Source organism: Zalophus californianus, chromosome 9 (genome assembly GCF_009762305.2).
Source record: "Zalophus californianus isolate mZalCal1 chromosome 9, mZalCal1.pri.v2, whole genome shotgun sequence".
NCBI lineage: Eukaryota > Metazoa > Chordata > Mammalia > Carnivora > Otariidae > Zalophus > Zalophus californianus.
This window is the reverse complement of record NC_045603.1, coordinates 38064656-38091220: the sequence shown is the minus strand read 5'-3', so window position 1 is coordinate 38091220 and position 26565 is coordinate 38064656. Positions and strand designations below refer to the sequence as shown.

The 26565-nt window shown below is 34.1% G+C and overlaps 1 protein-coding gene and 1 non-coding gene across 9 annotated transcripts in view; both read left to right on the top strand.

The window, feature by feature from the left end:
• Nucleotides 1–26565, top strand: part of PTPRQ (protein tyrosine phosphatase receptor type Q) — a 243858-nt gene that overhangs the window by 163411 nt on the left and 53882 nt on the right. For all 8 annotated transcript variants that reach the window (XM_027595088.1, XM_027595090.1, XM_027595089.1 and 5 more), the window contains 6 exons: nt 9674–9795; nt 15246–15432; nt 18590–18834; nt 21646–21712; nt 24712–24870; nt 25427–25649. In XM_027595088.1, coding sequence (XP_027450889.1) covers nt 9674–9795; nt 15246–15432; nt 18590–18834; nt 21646–21712; nt 24712–24870; nt 25427–25649 — 1003 coding nt within the window. The remainder of the gene's footprint in view (nt 1–9673; nt 9796–15245; nt 15433–18589; nt 18835–21645; nt 21713–24711; nt 24871–25426; nt 25650–26565) is intronic.
• LOC113923207 lies at nt 10186–10292 on the top strand. Its single transcript, XR_003520214.1, has one exon. It is a non-coding gene; the product is annotated as a U6 spliceosomal RNA (small nuclear RNA).

Genomic DNA, 26565 nt, shown 5'->3' with positions numbered 1-26565 from the left:
TTCAGGTCATGATCTCAGGGTCTTGAGATCAAGCCCCGTATGGGGCTCCACACTCTGCACAGAGTCTGCTTGAAATTCTCTCTCCCTCTCCCTCTGCCCCTCCTACTCGTGTACTCTCTCTCTCTCCTTCTCTCTCTCGCTCAAATAAATAGATAAATCTTAAAGAAAAAAGCAGAGATAACTAGGTGATCATGTGTTATGTATGTTTCCACCCTCCATGCCTCCTCAGTATCTAAGACTAAATGACTATGGCATTTGGACTTGAGGAATGCATTTGACTTCATGTGAAAGTATTTCAATTCCAAAATTCTCCATTGCAAAATAGTTCATACTAATTCTTTTCTTCATTTTGTCTATAATTTGTCTTTCAAATACTTACATGGTTATAGCCAAAATTAAAATTCTCCCAGTTACTATGTTTAACATGTTCAGCTTCTTTTATTTCACAAAACCAGTCTATTTTATATTGCTCATATTGTTTTTATTTTTCCTTTTCATTAGCATAGTAAGTATGATTACTGTACTTAGGAAAGAAATATGCATGTAATATATTGAGAAATATTTCAAACAATAAAGGAAAATAATACATGCCTATTTCAGAAGCATTAACAGTATCTAAATGATTAACTGAGAGAATAAATTTAATGTATTTATATAGCAAGGTGGGATCATAGTAGATTGATAGTCCATAAAGAAAACAAAAGAGAACAATGTCTAAATTTGGGCTGCTAAATATGATTACAAAGAGAAGATATTTGGGTGAAATCATAATTTAAATGACAAAACAGTAAGCATATAAAATTACAGAATTTAATAGAGCATTCAACTATATATTTAACTCAGAAGAGGTTTTGCCAGATTATTAAACAAGTTTTCAGAGTTTAAATAAAAATATTTTAGGGGCACCTGGTGGCTCAGTCATTAAGCACCTGCCTTTGGCTTGGGTCATGATCCAGCGTCCTGGGATTGAGCCCCACATCGGGCTCCCTGCTCCGCGGGGAGCCTGCTTCTCCCTCTCCCACTCCCCCTGCTTGTGTTCCCTCTCTCGCTGTGTCTCTCTCTGTCAAATAAATAAATAAAATCGTTAAAAAATATTTTAGGGGCACCTGGGTGGCTCAGATGGTTAAGCATCTGCCTTTGGCTTGGGTCATGATCCCAGGGTCCTGGGATGGAGCCCCGCATCGGGCTCCCTGCTGGGCGGGAAGCCTGCTTCTGCCTCTCCCACTCCCCCTGCTTGTGTTTCCTCTCTCTCTGTCTCTCTCTGTCAGAAAAAAAAAAAAAAAGAATGGCAACAAAAGCCAAACTTATCAAGTTGTTATGTGCTCGTTCTATTCTAAGAACTTTACACACATTGATTCATTCATGAACTTCATTTATTTCTAGGTTAGAGTCTGTGCTCTTAGATCTTGAATAGGACTTCGGCAAAACCTCCTGGTGATATGAAAGTACCACAAAAAAGAAGCAGAGAGGGGCACCTGGGTGGCTCAGTCAGTTAAGTATCTGCCTTTGGCTCAGGTCATGATCCCAGGATCTTAGGATCAAGTCCCTCATCAGGCCCCCTGTTCAGTGGGGAGTCGGCTTCTCCCTCTCCCTTTGCCCCTCCCCCTGCTCCTTCTGTCTCTCTCTTGCTCACTCTCACTCTCTCAAATAAATGAAACCTTAAAAAAAAAGAAGCAGAGAGGTGCTATGTAGGATTACAAAGAGAAGCTATCCAGGTTAAATAGTAATTTAAAGGAAATACTAGTAAGCATTTAAAATAAAACTATTTGCTAAAGTATCCAATTCAATATTTAGTGTCCAAAAAAAGCTTTTGCCAAACCTTAAGCAAGTTTTCCAGAATATAAAAAATATTTTGAAATCCCATTTGCACGAACAAATGCAATGTCTTTTTCAGCAAAAGGACTAAGAACCAGTTAAAAGAAATTTTAAGGATTATTATTATGTGATATTATTAACTTCGACAACCAGAACTAAAACAGACCTGAAGATGTTAGACAAGCTTTGAGTATGTAATCCAGCAATCTCCATTTGCAAACAGATTGGATGGCACTTTTCTTCAAACTACACTTTCAGTTTCTTTTCTCTTTGCTGATACACCTGATAGTTATCTTACCTACATACAATGAATGGAAGGATGAAATAGGGACATTTATCTTGGCTCCGGTACTCCATTGTGGTGATGGCCTCGTCTGACATGCTGGTGGCCTTATCTGTATTATTACAGGTGGTTCCTTCGCAGAGCTTCTGCGTTCTTCTGGAATACAATGGCCTATTATAACTGTGGAAACTTTGGGAATGGGAGGGAGTGACAGTAGGGAGAAAACTTGCCATAATTTATCCAGAATTAAAATAAATGGAAGGTAGGAGGAGACCAGTGTGTGGAGTGTGTATTGGCTGGATGCACATTTCCATGTTTATCACCACCAGCTCCCAAGCCCTCCTCCACTGCTTCCCTAACCCTCACAGAAGCAGTAATTTAATCCCTGCCCAGGCTTCTGATTCAGTTAAGTCTGGGGTGTGACTTTAGAATTTGCTTTCCTGACAATATCCCAGGTAATACTGATGCAGCTTGTGTGGAGACCACGTTTTGAGAACCACTGTTGTAGAAAGTTATTTTATAAACATGATGCTATTCTAGAAAAAGATGTATTATCTGATCCTAAAAGCAATAGTACTAATATTAGAATATTTTTATTCTTACCTGGCATTACTAGTGTTGGAAGTGAGAGTTTTTTGTATTTTGTATTTTTTTTCAACTTAAGCCAGACTGAAATGACTCAGAAAATTACTCATTACATATCACAGAAAATGGTCATTCAGTGAGGTCTAATACTATGAGCATCCATGAATCATTCTCAGTACTCATCAAGCAGTCTGATTAGACAGATTCTTAGGCTTAAAATATTTGCCTTTGTGATGCCATCTTGCTGTTGGAAAATCTAACTATAAAACAAAATTAAGGTCCTGTAGAATGGTAGGAAATATTTTATACACCAACCATATTGTCCTATATTAGGCAGTGAGATCACTGGGCTTTAGGGAAACATTCAACACCAGGGAAGGATAACTGATTAGTGTAGTGTTGTAACCAATAGGATATGTCCTAGGATGCTCTTGGCCTGCATGCATATATTCAGTCTAATTGCTGAACTTCAGGTCCCTTGATGAGCTGAATTCTTTAAAATGCAAGGAATCCACTCAAACCACCTAGCCAATTAGATTTCCTCTAGGCCTGGGAGACAAGTAAAACTTAAAGCTTATTCTTCCAGGTGTGCTGAATCAAAGCCAACTCACAGTCCTAGGGGCTAATACTTGTATGAGCTAAGAAAGAATGGAGTCCCTCATGTAGTGATGATAGTAGCTAGGAATGTGGTAGTCTACTCTACCAAATCCTGAAACCCAAATACCCTGAAGGGTAGACCCTTGAAATAAGCTTTAAGCTCAACTTAAATCGAAATAGATATACAGACAATTTAAATCACATGTGTGCAGAGCTCAAGATTTTCTGTCTTGTGAGTTGTTGTCAAATCATTTATTTAGTTATGTTTATTCTTTTAGGAAAGTCACGATAGCATGGTGCCCTAAAAAACTATACAATATTTTCTACATTTTTCATCCTTAAATTAAATTTGCAGGGATCTGCAGAAGGCAAAATTACTAATAAGTCTTTGAATGTGCTTATTTTGAAAGTATAGTATTAGACACACCAAAATATATGGTTCTTAATCAAACTGGCATAGACTTGGGGGCATTAAAACTCTTATATGTATGAGGCAAAATGATGGTCTATCCAGACTCACCTTTCAGCTAACACACTTAGCATGGGGACACAGATGGATGGGAAAGATGACCCTGACCCACATAAGACCCACATTCCTGTGCAAGGATAGAAGCATGATAATCAGGAAATGATGGTTGTTAGTTACAGAAAATGCATTATTGTGAAAACCAGGGGAAAAGTGCTTATGAGAGGAAGTGATTGGATTATGGGGAATGAGAGAATAAAGATAGATCATTCCTACTGAGTAAATTGCTGTGATTTATAAGAGAAAGGGTATAGTGATATCTTGGCCCATTACTGACCAGATTCATTTCACAAACAATCCTAAATCAGAATGTGACAGTTTATGGGGAGACAAACAAAGTCTTCCAAAGATGTTTATATGTTACTAAGCTTTTAAACTGGCATATTTTCATCTCCCCACACCTTTACTGTTTTAAGGTTCTTTGGTTTTGCTGGTTGACATTTATAATTGTGATTTTGCATTCTCCCTTATATGACTCTAGTAATAGTTTACTACACATTGGAATAAAAGAGAAAAAAATACTCATATATATTATTATATATTTTTGGAATTTTGAGAATTTCCAAAAGAATATTACCTAAAAGAAATTTGAAAATATCTTATGCTTAAAAGTATTCTATAATATTTGGGCAATATTAAAATAATTAGATACTGTTTTATAATAGACAAGCATTTTGGTGTTCTATATATTTCTCTTAAATTATCTGTGAATTAAGTGATTATCTTTAATTGCTTTATACAGATAAAATAAGAATCAGTTATATGCCTATAATATATTCCTATATCAGTTTATTTTATTTTTTTAATTCAAATTTAGGAGTTCTTATGTCATATTCTAATCCTTCAAGAATACAGATTGATATACTACATTCTAAGAAATTTTTCACAAAGGATTCAACACAGAAAACACTTGTATAAAAAAACCGGCAATTTCATCAAATTTACTGAAAATGCAGATGTTGTTTAGAGTGTTTCTTAAAAAAGAAAAAGTCGTTGGGAAAAGTTCAAGAAATGGCATTAAAGCACAGCTCAGTGAGGGGCTAAATAATGATTTATTAGTGTATAGAACTGAAAATATTGCATAGTCCAGTTGATTAGTGTGTGCCATGAATGATCTTTAAATGTCATTTTTCTCTCAGCTCTGCTTGGGGTAGCAGATGCTCCCTGATGAGGGCTTGATTACTAGCATTTAAGGAATGATTGCAGGGTTGACATTTTCCTATGAAAGACAAGAGTTGAAGTAAGGCTTCATAGTGCTTTCTGAGCTATGTAGACACAGTCGTATTTGCAAGACTACGCAAGGTTTACTTTGGGAAATGGTTTTGGATCTGCCCTCACTTGAGACCCAAAAGACCCAAACTATAGAGCAGAGGAGATGTAGACATATTTCCTTGGAAATACTTCCAAAGACAGGCTACCATCAACATAGTCACAGAAAAATCTCGTCAACTTTCTTAGTCACAGAAAATTATCAGTACACTGTCTGTGATGTCTGTCAATAATGTACCATCTTGCCCGCCTGCTAGAATGAGTTTGGTTTAAAAGTTAGTCCCAATAGCCATTGAATTGGTATACTTTATAGAGGTATATGAATTAGATTCTGGAGATAATATTTCTTCTTTGGATCTAATTAAGTTTGACCCATCTTTCTGGTATGAGTTAGAGATCAAGTGTCAAAATCTATAGAGGCCACTTTAGTCCATGAAAATATACTATGGCATTGTCTTTTTATCCATGATAGCAGTTTTGTTTTTTTTTCATGACAGCAGTTCTTACAAAGCCCCTAACACTGGCTTTAAAGGCCCTACTCAAACTGGCTCCCATTTCCTCTCTTACTCTCATTATTACCTGGCTTCAGCCTCACTGGAATCCTTGTTATTCCTAGAAGAGACCAGGCAAAATCCTGCCTCAGGGCCTTTTCATTAGCCATAGTCTTATCTGTGACACTCTTCCTTCAAACATTCACATGCTCCTTTCCCTCGTCAAATCTTTCTTTTAATGTCACCTGCTTATAGAGGCATGCCCTGACCGCCATATTTAAAATAGAAATTCCCATCAGCATCCCTATTCTTAATGTCTTGCTTCATTTTTTTGTCATGGTACATATCACTTCCTAACATAGTATGTAATTTACTTACATATTAGTATTAACTTACCTAAATTTTTATAATATATATTATTTATCTCCCTCCACTAAAATAGAGATTCTATGATCTTTATCTCTTTGGTTTTCTTCTCCACCAGCAGCACTTCAGAAATGCCCACCATGTAGTCGGTGTTCAATAAATAGTTGAGTGAAGAAGAGCAGTTATATTCTAGAAACTCTATATGGATAGGTCTGCAACTATGTCCATCACTTCTATAGTCTTTATGTCTTCCCAGTGTCTGTCACACAGAAGGTTCTCAATCAATATTTGCTGATTGGATAAACATATAAATTTCATCTGAAAGCCAACAGAACATTTGGGTATAACTAAAGAGAAAGGGAGCCTGAAATATTTTCTTAAAGTGGTATATAAATTTGTGGCCTGTCAGAAAACTGTTCCTTTCCACAATGGCTCTTACAGAGCTCGAAGGCAGGTTTTGCAAAAAGATTAATTAATGTTAAATAATAAAAACATTAGTTATTAATTAATCAGTAGATGTCTTAATAAATTTGTACTTCTAGCCCATCCCCATTTGTAGAGTCAAAGGCAGCAGAAGATAGGCCATTAAAAGCTACAAACCATCTTATATTTTTCAAAGCAGAAGAGTGAGAAGTACTGTACACTCTCTGTGAGAAGAGTGTACAGTAGTGATCAGTAATGGTGTACCTGGTCCTGAAGCCTATCCACTCCTCATTTAACATTCTGCATAGAGAGATTCAGAGATACTATTTGTTATTTTGTAACTTGTTGAGGTGGGCATAACATTTCTAAGGAACTCCAATTTGAGAAGGAAAGAGGGTTGCTACTCTTGACTATGAAGTGAATTATTCTGCTAGGGCATCCAAAAGCAATTAATTATGCTGGTGGCAGGAGATCTCTCATAGCTCTCATTTATTGTATGTAATTACCTAAATGAATTATGCTACAATTTGAGACACTTTTCATAAATCTAGGATCATAAAATTAGAAGTAATAAAGACTGAAGATGTTAGGATATGCAGGTGTGTTTAAGTGCTGGGATTCCATGATCTCTCCACATTAGTTACCAGAGAAATCATGTACCCAATTCTGTCATTATTAGCACTTCTCAGTTCATCAAACCTCTGAATCCTAAAGTATCCCCTCTTCACTCTCTCTTCTGAATGCCTTCCTGGGCCATACTGACTAGATCTCTGAGTCAATGTCCAGAGTATTGCACAAGGGTCAGAAAAGGTATGCATAGGAAAGATATGTTTGACATCTCGAAGGCATTTTCCCACAGAAACTTCCTTATACACAATTGCTAGATTCCTCTGTTACATCTGAATATTGTTTTAAAATATTTTAATATTTTAAATAGTTTAATATATATTTTAATACTACTATTAAAATATATTTTTAAGGGCTGAGTTGAGGACCTAAATTCCACACATAACATCTCTCTTGGAAACGTACTCTAAGTGCCAATAACACATTCATAGTTTAAAAATTATCACTACTATTAACATTTTAAATAACTATCTGGTACTGAAATAAACCTTTGGCTCTCTTCATATCGTGTGACTCACTTGAACCAGATACGCTTACTGTATTTATGCTACCTCGATTTGTAAAGCATCATCGGAAATTTTTAAAAAATTCTTTCCCATCCTGGCCCTGTCTTCCTAGTTCTAGGTTTATCTTTCAAATTATCAGGTAGACTTTCTCAATTCTTGTGTCTCAGACTCAATAAGTACAAATCCAAAATTATCTCCTTTCAAAGTCTTAACCATACTAAAATCAGTATCTGCTCCTGAATATACTGTTGGTATGAATTCTATCAACATTCTCTTCATGTTAACACATGAATTAGCTTTTGCTACATCCTCTGTGTCAGTTTTTACCCACATATAATCAGCCTCAAGGTTTTTTTTTTAATTAAATTTTCTAAATGACTCTAGGATTCATCTCCTCCTATCCAATCCTAGTGTCACTAATCTAATTTAGGATCTCATCATATCTTAACTGGTTTTTTGGAAATAGCCTCCCTGGACTCAATGCTTCAGAGCACTTACCTATTCTGTAACTACTGGAGTTTTCTTCCTAAATACTTAGAAAAATAATTCCTTTTTCAAAAACCTGCAGTGGCATTCTATTATTTAAAGAATAAGCTTCAAACACTTTAGCATAATAACCTAACTTAGTTCCCAAAGCCCATTTGAGGCGTGTTCCTTACCATATGAACATGGGTCTCTTTGTGATATCTGTATTCCTTGAATTTAGGGATTCTGAATCTTTTTTGTACCATGGATTCCTTTGGCAGTCTGATGAAGTGTGTGGACTCCTTCCTAGGACAATATTTTTGAATGTATAAAATAATAAACGTAAGATTACCAAGGAAAACATTTCTACAGTGATAAAATTCTATCTGTCTGTGGACCCTGCTGTTTGTGTCTTTGTGGTTTTGCTTGAGATCCTCTTAGCAAAGAAGTGCCCCTAACCCTACTCCTCCGATTATTGAAATCCTTCTCATCTTTCAAAGCCTATTCAATTCCCATCTACTCTGTGCAACTTTACCTAGACTCCCTGCCCCATCTGTATTCACCACTTTGCCCTTTGCCCACTCACAGTAGATTCTTTGTATTTCTAATTACTCCTTACCTTAACTTAGCCTTTTCTTATAATATACTGTACTAATTGTACTGTACTAATTGACAATGATGGGCCAAATAGTAAACTAACTGGCCACTTTCACATGTTTTGAATTCATGATTCTTTTAAAACACTATGATATATGCATATGAGGAGGAAGCTGAGGTCCAGAAATTTTGTTTGACCAAGCTAGTACAATTTGTTGCTCTTATAAATTATTTGAGGAAAGGAATATTTTAATAATCTTTTTCTTTATACCTTCTCAGGATCTGTGGAATAATATTTGTTCAGCAGTGTTTCCTCATGTGGATTTAAAAATTAGAAAAACTGGAAAATTCTTATCTCCCAGTATTTAATGCCCCTAGAATTGACTAGAGGCCATAGGAGGACAGAGATATGCATAACAGTGTTCCTAATTCAATGTATGTCAAATCAACGGTGACTAAATCTTCTTAACATACTAAAAACTCTTCTAGTTCCTAGCAGTTTCACAAATTGAAAATTTACATAAGGGTTTTCAGCAGTCAGTTCCCTAAAATATTATCTCTTGTTTTGCACCCTTCATAAAAAAAAACAACAGTAATAAAAATAGGACAAATTAAAGAAGTTGTGTGGAATCATAATGAATTCAGGCAACGTTTAAATTTGTGATATCAGTTGTATAACCCATTTCCTGTGTTACTCCCTCTGTGAAAACAATAAAAGCAACCCAATTTTAAATATAATTCCCTTGTTCCAGTTTCACTTTTTTTGTAGTCAAACATGTTTCTATAGGTCTTCCTAAAACAACATTATTAGACAATCTATTTTTAAATAAAAGCATTTACTAAAAAAGATTTATTTTGCAACAGTAATAGTTTCAAAATATTGCATTTAAAAATCATACATTTATGATTATTAATTTCTCATGTAGAAGTTTCTTATATGTAGTAATTATTTTGAAAGGAATTACATCTTTTGATTTGCCAATGCCTTTAGCATGCTGTGAACTATAAATTAATGTATAATTAATGCATTATCACTATCCTTTTCTCATGGCCTTTTCTATTATTGTACTGTAGCAAAGACTAACTCAAATATCCCAGGGTAATTGATTTTCTATTTTCACAGCTCCAGATGGTCCTCCTGAAAATGTGTATGTAGTAGCAACATCACCTTTTAGCATCAACATCAGCTGGAGTGAACCTGCTACCATTACTGGACCAACATTCTATCTGATCGATGTCAAATCAGTAAGGTGTATCTTACTTTATGCAAAAGACGGTGTAGAGAGTGATTAAGAATACTCATTTTGGGAACCAGACTATTTGAATTTTAATCCTAGCTCTGTTAGACCTCAGGCAACTTATTTAACCTATGTGTGTTTCATTATCCACATCTGTAAAGTAAAGATTAATAATAGTACCCAGGGTACAGAAATTTTGTGAAGACTAAATTAGAAAATATGCATAAAGAACTTTAAACATTGCCTGAGTAAGGCTCAGTAAATGTAAGTAAGGCTCAATAAATGTAAGTAAAGTATTATTGGCATGATTGTCATATTTATCCCCAGGGTATAAATAATCTATGTAAACAAGTGGTTAAATTGATAATAATACACTGGTTTAAAATACAGTGAAAAAGTACTTACTTCAGCAGCATATATACTAAAATTGGAATGACACATAGAAGATTAGCGTGGCCCCTGCACAAGGATGACACTCAAATTCATGAAGCATTTCATATTTAAAAACAATAATAATAATACAGTGAGAAATTAAGCCTCATAATAACAAAAGGTGAAGGGAGAAGGCATTAGAAGAAATAGCTCCCAAATAAGGTAACATCGGAGCTTAATTGTGAAAAACACTTGAAGCAGACCATGAGAAAGAAATAGTACTAAGAGTGTAAAAAGTAAGATTCATTCAAGAAAAAGCAAGTAGTTCAGGAATCCTTGGTCAAAGCATTCAGGAAAAGTGCTGAGAGAAGCTAGATTAGAAGGCCAACTGTCTAACATGTAATGAAATTTGAGTTTTATGATAAGGCCAGTGGGGTGTCAATTGAGGAATTAAAGCAGTGTTGGGATATAGACTTCTATTTTATAGGATCATCTTGGTTGCATTGCAGAGGATAGAGCAGTCTTAGTGCAAATTTTGGGGACGGGACACTATAAGAATAACTGGATAAGAAAAGATAAGGACAGAGAAAATGTAGTGAGGGAATGGAATGGAAAATAATTTACATCTACATAATTTGGTGGGAAAAAATCAGTGGATGGTGAGTGAAAGGAATAATCGAGGATGACTTTCAGATATAGGATTTGGAAAATTGTGAGGACAAATAGATTTGTAAAGGAAAGGAATCAATTCAGTATTAGATGCACTGAGTTTGAGATGCCCGAGACTCTTCAGATGAAGATACTCCCTTAGCGCTATTATATATAGATCTGGAGCTTAGGAGAGGAGATCTGAATTTGCCGATTTAGGAAGCGTTGCTATTTAGATGATAGCTGAAATGATAGGAAGGGATGAGATTAAATATGGGACATGTAGCCTAAGAACCTCTTCTGTAAGAACTAACCTGAGGATTGAATCCTGGGGAATCCAAACATTTAAACAAGAGGCCACCGAAAGCACCAGACTGGAGTAGCCGTCCAGACAGAAGGAAACCCAAACATGAGAGTCAAGCCTTTCACCTTAAACAAGGTGCTTAACAATGTAAATAATGCAGAGTTGTTAGCTAGGATTAGGATTGGAAAAACCTTGTGAGTGCCCGGCTTGGATTTTACTGGGCCTGATGACCACTCTCTTCTTGTGGCATCTAATGCATTGAGTCAGGTCATTTATGGTGAATTCTCCCCCTTCCTTGATGTCTCTACCTACCTTTTGTTTAATGTTTATAATTTTATTATGTCTTTATGTTATTTCTAAAATGGAAGTGCTTCTATCTCAAAAGACCTGTCATGATTAAAAGAAAATTTAAGGGATTATTGGTGCATTTGTACTCCCATTCAGTCTTCTGTTTATGTTCCTTTTTAGAGCATATTTGTGAAGACTTGGTTTGTAATTAGCCAAAAGTAATCAACACACATGTCAAATGCTCTAGGAGTATGTATTAAAAGCAAATCACAAAATGATAACGCTCTGTTCTATCAAAGACACCTTATTAATGAAAATAGTTTTCTTTGAAATTTGACCTTAAAGGAAGGGAAAATAAAATATTTTTAAAAATGATTTATAACCTCATTTTCTTAATATTCTTATTGAGTTTAAAAATAAGCAAGGGAAAGAGAGAAGAATGACTAACCTGGTAATTGCTTACTTTATATCAGTTACACAGTAGCCTCTCCATAGCTTTACCTTATCTTATCTAACATTTTACTGTAAATATATTATCTTCATTTTGAATAAAGGGGATTTGAGTCACAGAGATGATAGCTTCTCAAATAGTTAAGACCTGGCTAGAGCCAGCAGACAGTGGTGTGCTATGAGAAAGGAAAAACCACCAAGTAGCAAATAAAATTTGCCAAGTTGAAATACATGCTCATCCAAACCTTTTGGGTCAAAGATAACAAGAATTCAAATAGATTGTAGTACTCTGTAGTTTCCCCGGGTTCTTGGAACGAGGCTGTCATTTAGGTCCTTCTTTCCTTTATTCATTCGACACATAGTTTTAAATACATCCAACATGCCAGCATTTTGCTAGGTGCTGGATACCTAGAACAAGTCTGATGTGGTCATTGTCTTTATAGAGCTTATCTGCAGCTCATTTCATAGATATATAATTATCTACCTTCAAGAATGATTGGATCCTAGGCCAGGGAAGAACACATGTCATTGAATTTAGGACTTATGCTGTAGCCTGGTCTTTGCTAAATCCTAGTCACAGGGACATAAAACTTTTTTCCTAAAAGACTCAAGTTAAGCAAAACTTGACAATCTTAAAGATATATGGGCACAGACATCATCCTGGATGATACTACCAGAAATTCATGCATTTTGTAGTCCTTTGTTCATTGTTCCCTTTATTTTTTTCAAAATAACAAATATTTATTGTTTCTGTTCACCAAAAAAGAATGCAAAACATAAGTAACTCACACTCTTGTGGGAGACACCAGAATATAAACACCTAATTATAGAATGTGAGCTATGCAGTTTTTTTGGAATATAAACTAGCAAAGTAATTAGAATTCCTGTTATGAGGGGCATACAATACAATGGAGACTTCACAGAGCAGGTTAAATTGGTTGTGGGACTTGAGGAATGAATAAAGGTGTGGCAGGTGGGGAAGGGGGCAAGTAGGGTAGGAAAAGGAGAGAAAATAGAATCAAGGTCGAGTTGCTGACATTGCCTATAAAACTACCATACTGCAAAAATAATGGGACACATTTCATAATAATAATAGATGATCAAATATAATATGAGCAAACAAGCTTGGAATTGATGGAGGGAAATAATGAATCAAAAAGGTCTGAGGTTTCATTCCTGGGTGTGTGGACAAATAATGATTAACAATAATGACAGAGTAGATTTAGTGAAGAAAGATAAATGAATTTTGATACATTCTGTATTTGAGGACCCAACATTCTTTTTGGATTTTATTAAATACTTTTTAAGATATAGTAGATCACAGGCATGTTACGTCATATTTTTACTACTCAACATTAGGTATGTACTATTTTAATGGAAGACATTAAAATCATTTAATTTTACTTTATAAGATCAGGCCCAGTGTAGTAGTGTAGAGAGTTCTGGATTCTTGAAAGACTTGAGAGCAAATTCTATCTCAGCTACTAAATAACTATGGAATGTTGAGGAATTCACCTCAACTCTCTAAAATCAGAATTCAAAGAGGTATAGAGGTCAGTCAAGTAACATAAACTTCACCCAGTTGGGTGAAGCAGTGATGAACTGGACACTCATGCCCCATTGTAGAAGTCAACTATCACTCATCTCTAGATAATTATTACCCAGCATGAATATAAGCCTAGTCTTAAGGAAAATTTAGTAAGCTAGATTTTTATGTGATGTTTAAATGCTGACAGCTAACTGAATCACACACTTTCTACCAGTGAGAACATGCACTTGATCAATAGTATTCCTATGCTGATTTGTTTTTCTGCCACTTTAAAGAAAGGAGGCAACTGCCTTCAATGCTCTAAGGTGGGAACAATCTATTTGACTTTGCAATATGTATGTTATTTATCAGCCTTTTGCTGTGTTTCTCATAGCAACATCTTTTTTCAGTTCGAAAAGTGCTTAGAAAAGGGCATTTGAAGACTATTTTGAACAAGAAATCTTTCAAAGGTACAAGGGAGGGTCAAGTTGAAAATGAGCTTAGTAGTGTGAACAGTGTATACAATCTGGTTTTAAGTGTTTCAATTCAGATACCAGAGAGTAGCATGCATTGTAGGATTTCAAATTTTCTGATGTTCATCTCAGGAAAAACCCTTCTTTGTATTGCTAGAAACTTTAGCTATGTTTAATCCCTTCAGTGAATGGGCCAGACTCTTCATCAAAGGCACACTTTGTTTGAACACACTGTATGACTATGTTTAATACACCTAAGGATGCTCATTTTTGCACATCTAATAATTATAACATCCACAATTAATTGAGTCCTTATCCAGTGCCATGCATAGTGCTAGATGGGAGTTTTTCAAACTACAGTCATGACCAAAAATTTTTAAATGAGCTGGAATAAAATTTAAAAGAGAAGAAAATGCCAAATGCATTTCAGAAAGAGGTTGTATTTCTTTTTTTTATGTTATGTTAATCACCATACATTGCATCATTAGTTTTTGATGTAGTGTTCCATGATTCATTTTTTGCATATAACACCCAGTGCTCCACGCAGTACGTGCCCTCTTTAATACCCATCACCAGGCTAACCCATCCCCCTACCTCCCTCCCCTCTAGAACCCTCAGTTTGTTTCTCAGAGTCCATCGTCTCTCATGGTTTGCAAATGACATATCAGATAAAGGGCTAGTACCCAAAATCTATAAAGAAACTTATTAAACTCAACACCCAAAGAAGTTGCATTTCTGAAAATTGTTTTTAAGTTATAAAGAAGTGTATGTATGTGTGTGTGTGTGTGTATATATATATATATATATATATATATATATATGAGCATAAATACACACATATCCTGAGTTATGTTACAAAATGTGTTTTCCTTTTTGTAGGTCATGGTCACAAAAAATCTCTGTGCCAGCTACTTCAGATCTATTTTTCTAAATCTCACCAAACACTATAAATAGATATTATTACTCTAGCTTTACATACACAGAAAGTAAGACACAGAGAACATAAGTGATTTGTCAAACGCTACAGGAACTATTACACGACCAAGTTGGGATTTGAACCTTTAATGTTTGATTACCAAAACCTGTATTCTTTCTCCTATAAAACATCACAGTAGAAAGTAGAGTTTCATTGACAGAGATAATACTTGCTTGTTCATTGGATGGGTTGATTGATTGTGGTTGGTTGGGTGATTTTTTTTCTTTTACTCTCAGTTGAAATAATTGCTTTTACATAGACTGTTAAAGTGGCACTTTAGATTTCCCAGGACAATATGACTGCAAAAAAAAAAATAGTTTAAATCTTGGCTAGATAAATATACCACATGTAGCTTTGTAGTATTATGTTTTGGCGATTTTGTGACTTCCTTTAATTACTAGCTATTTTTTTCCTATAGGTAGATAGTGATGAATTTAATATGTCCTTCATCAAGTCAAATGAGGAAAATAAGACCATAGAAGTTAAAGATTTGAAAATATTCACAAGGTATTCTGTGGTGATCACAGCATTCACTGGAAACATAAGTGCTGCATATGTAGAAGGAAAGTCAAGTGCTGAAGTGATTGTTACTACTTTAGAATCAGGTAAGGCATATTTTCCATCACTGTTAAAAATTGACTGAGATTTAAGTGTCTTTCTTAGAATTTCTCACACCACCCCCTAAAAAGGGTATGCATTACAAGAAATTTTTAAAGTATATAAAATAGAAAATTCAGTGATTCATCATAGCTGACAAAAGTGAAGTTTTCTATTTACATTTTTTAGGCAAAGTGGAATTATGTAGAATAATCAATTCTTGGAAATAGAGAAACAAATTAGTTCATAATAATGTCCTAATTGTATTTTTTGTATTTATTTAAGCACTAACTATTTCAGAAATTTGAGCTACCTTGCCTCAGAGATGATTTTTCAAATGGTCTATGGTCAATAATGCTTCATGTAAAACCCCATTTTAATTATTTCTGTCCATGGTTTAAAATGCACACTAAAGTAATAATACTCTATCATTATATAATCTGGAATTCAAAATTAGAATCCAGGTCATGCGTACCATATCTGTTCTTCTCACCTAATCAAATGACATCTTTTATTATATAACCTATTTAATAAATGTCAGAACCCATACAGATTTCCTCAGGTTCTTACAAACAGGGTCTGAATGAATTAAGTTTGTAACCAATAGGAATTAAGTGTGGAAAGTCAGCTTCCCAAACTTGCTTGCCCTATCCTCCTTCAGACTCCTGATGTTCTTTGCCACCAGATATATCTTTGGAAAGAGCACATGAAGGGATGTGTTGCTATAGTTTATTTGTTGCTATCTGTAAGGTAAGTATAGGAGGTAAAACATGTTTTTAGCTCGTCTTTTCATTATGTTATATACTCTATAAAGATAACATCTTATCCTCAGCACCCTAAAATTTCATTTGTTTCCATTTTGCTGCTACATATATCCCAGATATTTATTTTCTTATACTTTTTGCATTTCTCTCACATCCTACCTGTGAGGAAAGATGCTGCTGAATTTATTCACACTCATACCATAAAGCACTGGTTGTCAAATCTTAATGTGCTACCACCTCTCACAAAGATATCATGGTTAAATAAATTATTACTAAATCTCTAAGAGTAGAATTTTAGAGGTAAAACTAAATATATTTGGAGAATAGGAAATTCTTTCCAGCATTCAGAGAATTATTTCACTTATCCAAACTTAAACCTTATCTGATTTTTAGAGAAAGTTCTTATTAAAAGAAAATATATTTTTTTATATCATAGAAATGTATAACAGCAAATGTGAAAAAATGTGTTGAGCCAATTTAACTTTCACTTTAGCTATGAATTTTTCCAGTTAATATGTGATATTTGGCACTATAACATGTTTATCTGTTTCTCTTTTTTCTTTTTTTTAAGATTTTATTTATTTATTTGACAGAGAGAGACACAGCGAGAGAGGGAACAAAAGCAGGGGGTGAGGGAGAGGCAGAAGCAGGCCTCCCACCAAGCAGGGAGCCCGAAGCAGGGCTCGATCCCAGGACGCTGGTATCGTGACCTGAGATGAAGGCAGATGCTCAACTGCTGAGCCACCCAGGCTCCCCTCTTTTTTTCTCACTCTTATTTATTTACTTTTTTGTTTGCTTGCAAGATAATAAATAATAAATAAAGATACTAAAGCTTGAGCATCTGAACCTTTGACAGCCAAATATTAGCAGCCTTCTTCATGGAAATTCCTTCACTTCGTATGGAAGATATATCCATTTCAGTTTGATCAAAATAGATATATTCATGTAATCAATCATTTATATAAAGAACACTATGTAGTACAGTAAGAACTAGTTCCTATATTCATAAATTAATTTTATCCTCACGTGTATCATTTTTGATGATAATTTACTGATACTTAACTTTTGTATATGAGGCTAATTTTTATTTATCAAAAATAAAATGGGATATCTAGAATATATAAAGAACTCTCAAAACTCAACACTTAAAAAAATTCAATTAGAAATTGGCAAAAGACATGACTAGACATTTCATCATGGAGAAGATACAATGGGCAAATAAACTCATGATAAGATAGATTTTCAGCATCATTAGCTATTAAGGAAATGCAAATTAGAACCACAATGAGATCTCACTATGCATCTACTAGAACAGATAAAATAATAATTATAAAATAGTGATGATGCCAAATGCTGGCAAAGATACAGAGACTGGATCTCTCATACATTGTTAGTGGGAATGCAAAAGGGTATAGCCACACTGAAAAATAGTTTGGCATGATGTAATGTATGGTGATTAACATAACAATAAAAAACTAAACATGCACTTAGAGCACATTACCTAATAATCATATTCTTGGGCAACTATCACAGAGAATTAAAAATTTATGTTCACACAAACAGCTATAAATGAATGTTAATAGCAAGTTTATTAGTAATAACAAAAAAACTGGAAACAACCCAAATGTTTTTCTTTGATTAAACAAACTTAGGTGTACCCACAAAATGGAACACCACTCAGTAATAAAAAAAGAATGAACCATTGATACATACAACAACCCTGATTGAACTTAAGCATTATGCTATTGTTTTTCTTAAAGTGATGGAACTATGAAGGACAATGGTTAGTGTTGTGGGGATGCATAGAGTACAAATACAAGAGTATAGCCAGGGAAGTTTCTTTATGGAAATGGAATAGTTTTATAGTTATTTCTGGTGATGATTGCAGGAATCTTTACATGGAATAAAATTGCATAGAACTGCACACACATTTATGAAAGCATGAAAAAATGGTGAAATCTGAATAAGATCTGTAATCTAACAGTATTGTACTAAGGTCAATATCCAGGTTTGATATTAAACTACAGTTAGGTAAGTTGTCACCACTGGTAAAACCTGGGGGAATGTTCTAGGGGACTGTATGTACCACTTCTACAAATTCCTGTGCGTCTTTATTATCTTTAAATAAGCAATACAAAAAGTCATGGAAATGCATTCTATATAAAAGCAAACCCATGTAGAAGTCAAAATAAATAAATAACCAAACTAACTGGATCACCATTATGATTTCTGTGACCTACATGTATCAGCCATTTTGCTTGTTTCCATAACATATATGGTTTAAATAATTTGTGTAACACATTTTATAAACAGAAATTTGACACAAATAAATTTTATATGGAGATTTTTAAGAAGAGGAACATAAATTTTATCAAATTAATTGTTTAATATTTCATTTTAGTCCCCAAGGATCCACCTAACAATATGACATTTCAGAAGATACCAGACGAAGTTACAAAATTTCAGTTAACATTTCTTCCTCCTTCTCAACCCAATGGAAATATCCAAGTATACCAAGCTTTAGTTTACCGAGAAGATGATCCTACTGCTGTCCAGATTCACAACCTCAGTATTATCCAGCAAACTGACACATCCGTCATTGCGATGTTAGAAGGACTAAAAGGTGGACATACATATAATATCAGTGTAAGCATTCATAGTGTTTAATTATTCACCTATTTTACAAAGTCAGTTTACAAACTCAGCATTCAAAAATACTGCAGCTTAGGTGCACACTAGATTTCTCATATCTTTTTGTGGGATTGTGTAAGACATGCCAACAGAAAATAACATTTAGAGAAATGAAATTGCTATTTCCTATTATAATACAGCAAGCACAATGAAAATATTTAGGTAACAAAAAAGTTTTCACAACAATAGTAGAAATCCATAAATAAAATAAAGGGGAAAGAAAATGCATGTTAAAAGCAAGAGAGTAGTGATATGTAAAGAGAGAATTCTACCTAAAGGGAAGCTGTTTATGTGTGATTATAAATGGAAAATGGAAAAGCAAATTTCAAAGGCAAAGGGCAGAAGTAACTATTTACATGTTTGAAATTCACATGCCCTTCACGTAATAATTACTAAAGCTAAATATTTTACATCCTAATTCTAAATTATCCATGTGTGTTTATATACATACAGACATACACATAATGTATTTCAAAAAATGCTTTTTTGTAATATGTCTTAAAATTTTCAAATAGAATTATATGGGTCAGAATATCATCTTTTAAGCAACATAGAATTCACCCCAACTTCAGGTAGCTTAGTAATTAATCTTCCTACCAGTTCTTTATGATTATTGTGTAATGATCAGAACACTGTTATTAATAATTTGTATTCATATGTACATGTTTTTCTCTATATTATATCTATATATCTACATATCTTCATTTCTTCCTTCACTCACTATATATCTTATTTTATATATATATCTGTCCTGCTAAGATTCTTGTTGCACATCCCATTAAATGGACCACCGTTGTGGAAGGTCTATTAGAATAGGGAGGGTGGTTATGAGGATGAACTAATCTGAGTTCAAATCCTGACTCTGCGATTCGTTTCTGGGCATTTGCCTCAAATCTGTACCTCAGTTTTTTTATCAAAAAAAACAGTAAATTCTGCTCCTGAAACTGTACACTGTATGTTAACCAACTGGAATTTAAATAAAAACTTGAAACAAAAAAAAAAGGAAAAACAATAATAGGAATAATGACTTCTTTATAGGATTTTTGTAAGGATTAAAGAATTATAGTTATGGGAAGTTGTGAGTGCTCCATCAGTTTTGCCTTTTGGAACAAGAGGAAAAAATAGGAAACAAAGTAGAACTAATTCATAATTTAAAGAACAGTAAAAAAAATTCTCTAACTTACTGTTGAGAAAGTGCAATTTGTAGCTCTTCAACACCTGGGAGTTTATTAGAAATATATAATTTTCACATCCATCCCAACCTACGGAATCAAAACCTGCATATCTTCATTCAACAGGTTTACAAGTGACTTCTTTGTACAACACAATTTGAGTAGCTCACCTAACTCTTCATTTATTATCTCACTTAAATGTTAGGCTGTACTACAAAGAAGTAAAAATAATGAAGCACACCATAATTTTGCTTTCCATTTTTAATACTTTTTAAAAAGATTTTATTTATTCATTTGAAAGAGAAAGAGAGTGAGCTCTAGTGGGAGGGGGCGGGGGGGCAGAGGGAAAGGGAGAAGCAGTCTCCCCACTGATCAGGGAGCCCATACAGGGCTCAATCCCAGGACCCTGGGGTCATGACCTGAGCCTGAGCTGAAGGCAGATGCTTAACCAACTGAGCCACCCAGCCTTCCCAATACTTCTTTTCTTAAATTTACAAACTCCAATAAATATTTCCTTTAGATATTTTTTAACCACATTTTTTAGGCTTAGTTTATTTACCATTCCCACTGCATCATATATATTATTATAATTTAAATTCAGTAAAAACATTCTCAAAGTATCTATAGTGTGAAGTATAGAAAACAAATTAATTAGTTCCAATAAACATATTCTGAATTGTGTTTGTGAATGAAACTGGGCAAGAATATAGTCTTTGTTTTATAGAGCAAAATAAAATAAATAAAAGAAGATTCTCTATCTATAGTTTCTTAGGCATAAAATGAATTGAAAGGATTCACATTTGTGTGAATCACCCTCTGTCTATACAAACAGAAATGTTTTATGTGTATATGCTGCATTACGCAGGTTTTACTGTCAGATACTTTGGGGCAGGGGTGAAGAAGGGCGTAAAGGCCAACTTTCAGAGGGATGATTTAATACAGGAAAACAAGGAGGTTGAAGGAATAGGATTTCATTTCAGAGAAGGGAAAAAAAGAGGGTCTTGAATATGGATTTAAAGAAAGCCAGAGTTACCAAGCTACAGAGGGAAGGAGCAGATGTGAGAGTAGATGAAGGAGTGTAGACATAGTGGCTTTTCTGTGTCTGCTCCTCCTACGGGTTCAAATTGAAGCCACATCCTTTCCTGGTCGCTATGATAGGGCTGTTTAAGTCACTCAGCCTTTGTTCTCGGGACTCTATACTTAAAATCAGCTTTAAGAACTACTTTACTATTAATGTTCTTCCTACACATACTGTATTCATTTGAGTAAGTGCAAGAAAAATGTGATAAATAGGCTATATGCAGTTATTTTTAAAAGTGGAATCATTTTATTTTACTTAAAGATTTTATTTGACACAGAGAGAGTGACAGCAAGAGAGGGAACACAAGCAGGGGGAGTGGGAGAGGGAGAAGCAGGCTTCCCGCTGAGCAGGGAGCCCGATGTGGGGCTCGATCCCAGGACCCTGGGATCATGACCTGAGCCAAAGGCAGACGCTTAACGACTGAACCACCCAGGCGCCCCAATGTAGAATCATTTTAAAATTACATATGACCATAATAAAAATAGTAACAAGATGTTTCTCTTTTTCTTTTAGATTTATGCAATTAATAGTGCTGGTGCAGGGCCAAAGGTTCAGATGAGAATAACCATGGACATTAAAGGTACATACATGAGCTGCCTTCCTGTGAAATACTGTTGTCTTAATCAAAGAGTAATTATAATTGAATTCTATTATCAGAGTTAAGAATGTAGTCAAGCTTATAAATGATGCATATGCAATAATAAGCATACATTAAGTAATAAAGCCTGCTTATTAAAGCTATACTTAAAATGTCTAAATGATAATGCAAATTACCATCTTAAAGAAAGAGAATGCCCACCTGCTATTTATCTTATATTTCTTTCCCTCTAAATTTAAAGTTTTCTGAGACAAATTTTATAGTCTGTTATTATGTTTTATAATTTTATTGAAAATTCATTGTTAAATTACCCATGGCTAGAGTTGGACTAGTTTTAATTAAATTCCTTGACTGATCTTTTATCTCAAAAGTAAAATTCTTTTTAGCTAATCAGATAGTGTTTACTGAACTACCATATATTCAACTTTATGATTCTGACTGTAAAGTAGATCTATCAATTCATTATTCTGACAGGTATTGTTTATAGAAAATATAATTAAAATTGAAGGCTGCCTCACTCACGCAAAACAATCCATGAAAACCAAAAAAGATTGTTAAGAAGAATTTAGGGCTAGCCAGTTATTCGGGATACTTTCTCTTCCTGACTGAAAACATATATCCAATTGTGCTATCTCTCTAAAAATCTATAATAAAACCTGCAGAGAGATTAAAAAACTGAAGCGTTTGGACCTCTAATAGAACACTTCTCTTTCTGAAGCAAAAAGTAACTTTTCTTAGTCTTTGGTAAGCACAGCAGAGCAGAGTGATCAAATGTGCTAGCTCTAGACTGAGTCTAGGGTCAAACTGCTGAGACTGAATCCTGGATTGGCCATTTGATATCTGCTTGACGTTAGGCAAGTGTCTTAACCTCTATAAGCTTGTAAAATGCAGATAATGCTAGTTCCTACCTCCCAGATTGTTGTGAAGATTAAAAGTGATAATCTTTGAAAAACGCTTAGGACAGTGCCTGGAAACTAGTATTATTAAGAATAAGAAATGTTCACTGTAAGATGAAGCTGATAAGTTTTATCTTTTCATCAATGGTAGTTTATATAATTGTAATATTATTTAAAAGTATTAAGAGTTGCTTTCAATTCCAAACTACTTGGAATGTGCAAATGCATAAGCTCTTCAGAAACATCAGCTGTTTTGCCAAATGACTTCATCAAAAAGAGCTTATGTCATACCATCTTAATTTCTTTGTTATTCAGTGGCAGACAGGTAAGTATGCAGGTAACAATAGAAGCATTATATTAATTCTTTAGCAAAACTTGCTATGTCTATTGCTTTGATCAACCCCAGGTAGAGATGATTAGTTCTGACTTTCCACTCCTTAGATAGGACAGATAGACTCATAATCAGTTGTCTAGAAAAAAATATGTGAGTACTGGTGGTAGTGGGGAGGTGCCAGAGAAATATTTTTCTCCAGTAATATGCATGATTGTTTTTGGTGACATGGAGTGACATTGAATTAATAGTAGTCTCATTAAATTTGCATTTGACACATAATATACAGTTGGGTAATCATATCCAGTGCCAGATTCCTCTAACTGGAAATCTTTTCTTGGGGACTCCCCAGTGGCCTGCCTGAAAGTTTCTCAGAACTCCCTGAAATCTGAGGATCTTCTTGCTGAATCCTTCCTTTCTTCTTCTCTCACGCAGGTATCAGACCTGTGATCTGTGCTCTAAAGGCTCTTGCCACCTACTCCTGTTCCCTGTTCCTTGACTCTTCATGGATATTTTCTCCAATAAATTCCTACACATCTAATATTATTATAGCCTTTACATCTCAGAGGAGTGAGCTAAAGGATCAAGCCAAAAAGATTTGATTCAAATCTTGATATTTCCCTTTTACAGCTATGTGACATAAGGCCATTTCCTCATCTACAAAATGGAAATGGTATTGCCAATTTTATGGCATTATTGAGAAGCTTTTAAAAAGATTTAATAAATATGGAAATTGAAGTTTGATTAAGCAACTTGCTGTGTTTCAAACAGCTGGTATATGCATATAGTAATGAGATTAAATGAAACAAGCAGAACTCCTACAGATAATGATTTTGGAGATATTTGTATGCATTGGCAGTAAAATGTGAATTATTGTGGCACTTTCAGAAATTATTCTGGTAATATCTATTAAAGTTAAAAATATTTATATCTTTTGTTCCAGAAATTCTCTTCTTGGAAATCTATTCCACAGAAATAAAAGGATTAGTACATAAGGCTAAATATATAAGGCTGGTTATTGTGGCAAATGTTGAAAACCAGAAGGAAAATTGAATTCCCATTACTAACTGAATGACTGAATAAATATGATGTTGTCACACCATGATATATACAACATAGTCACTAAGAAGAATGAGTTAGCCCCATACTTGGTGACTTGGAAAGACTTATATAAGTCATTTAAGTGAAAAAAGCAAAATGTGGAGTGATTATAATACATAACATAGCCCCATTAAAAAATCAAAGAGTGAGAATAATCCATTATGTATGACTTTATGTATTTTATATGATTGTGTGAACATGGAGAAAAATATGGGAGTATATCATCCAAATGTTTGGCATGGATAAACTGTGGGAGGGATGCTATTATGACTAGGATAGAAATTGATGAATCAGCTAAAGGAAGTAAAAGAAAAAACCCACTAAAATATTAGTATGATTTAATACACTTACAAAAATTGGTAATGGTGTGAGAACATATATAATTTGAATTTTTTTAATATGTGAAGAGGAGTCAGACACCTAAAAATCACACCTGAGCCCCATTATCTCAAGCCAGTATGAAATACATAATTAAAGCATCAAGAGATAATAATTGCTAAATATCTGTTGCAGTCAAACAAAACTGTTTCATTTGTTATTTGTTTGTCATCATTTTATCTATAAATCACCTGCATGAAATGAGAATTTAAATTTTTTTTCTTCTCTTCAGAAACAAAAAATCAATTGCAGTGATATTTCTTCTTTGTTTAAAGCTCCAGCACGACCAAAAACCAAACCAACCCCTATTTATGATGCCACAGGAAAACTGCTTGTGACTTCAACAACAATTACAATCAGAATGCCAATATGTTACTACAATGATGATCATGGACCAATCAAAAATGTACAAGTGCTTGTAACAGAAGCAGGGGGTATCATCAACTGTCAACTTACCTTGTTAAACTGTAGAGTATGAATTGTTGAATGCTAAAGAAGTTTCAGTTCAAAATTAGTAATATAAGGTTGACTACCCATTATCACACAACTGTTGAGCTTAATACAGTGTTAATATTATCATTAATTATACTAATCATTAATTTGTACCTAAAATACTTGACAAAAATAAGACAAGGCATAGTTAAAATATGTGATTTATTTATTCATTCCGTATACTGGTTGGATTGCTTGATTTTGACAAAATAGAGTCTTGATTGCTTCTTTGGAGGTATGAAAAGGAGAGTTATCCTTGACCAAGGGATGTTCTTTCTGTCTCTGAGAAGTCATCCTCCATAATAAAGCCTAAAGAATCATGTGTGATGTGTGATCTACCTGTTTATCCAGGTAGATCAGCTGAATCATCCCTGGTGGTTCACAGAGTGACAGATGTTGCATCCAGATTTTCCTCATGCAATTATACAAATGCTCTTCAGAAATGTGAAAATACCTTCATATATTACTTGTAATTTTATCCTTTTTTTCTGAAAATAGCTCAGCATGATGGAAATGTAACAAAGTGGTATGATGCATATTTTAATAAACCAAGGCCGTATTTTACAAACGAAGGCTTTCCTAATCCCCCATGTACGGAAGGAAAGGCAAAGTTCAGTGGCAATGAAGAAATCTACATCATTGGTGCTGATAATGCATGCATGATTCCTGGCAGTGAAGACAGAATTTGCAATGGACCTCTGAAACCAAAAAAGCAATACTTGTAAGTATAGTTGATGTTTACTAATGCATCATGGTAGCAAGCAAGGCGACATCTTTTATTCATCCATCTACCCATCCTTTCATCTTTCCAGTAAGCACTAGGCATCCATAATGTATCATGACCTGATACATGGTAAAGATCAACAAGACATTGTCCTTACATTCCCTAAAAGTACAGTTCTATAGGGAAAGTAGGCAAGCTTAAAAGTAATTATGATTTGATATGATAAGTGACATAAGGACAATATGAAAAACATGTAATTGGAGAACATGGGTAGGAGAATTGAATTCTTTCTGTAAAGGATAATGTGACTAACATAATATTTTGTGCTTTTCACTCATTATTTTGCAACACGTGCTAATTTATGGGTTTTTAGAAACACTCTCCTAGTCTTTTAGTTGACGACAGCTTCAGTTTACCAGAGTTATAGCAATAATTTTCTCCTCTTTGTATTATTAAACCTCTCAATTAGTGACTGAAATATTTATAATTCACTTTAATAGTTGTCATTTTGTAGATCATGATAATCTAATGTATTAAGTACCACTGCTGATATTCTGGCTTTATTAAATGCTTTGCTAAATTAATCACGTCTCCTGTTAAATTGATTGTGTTACTTTTGTCATAAGACTAATTTTTTAATCTTAAATTATTTAATTTCCAAAATATAATTTTTACTACCAAATTTGGAAAATACAGCTAATTTCATGTTTGCCTGCTAGTTAAAGCATTATTAAATTCTTCATAAACATTCTAAGCTAACATTAGAAAAATAAAGAAGTCAGGAATTTGAAAAAAACAGAATGCTCTATCATCTCTTAATAAGTACAGTTACTTTGGTTACTAATCTATTGCCTAAAATTTAGTCATCATAATAGGCAGTTATGAAAATGTTATACCACAAAATTTAATATTT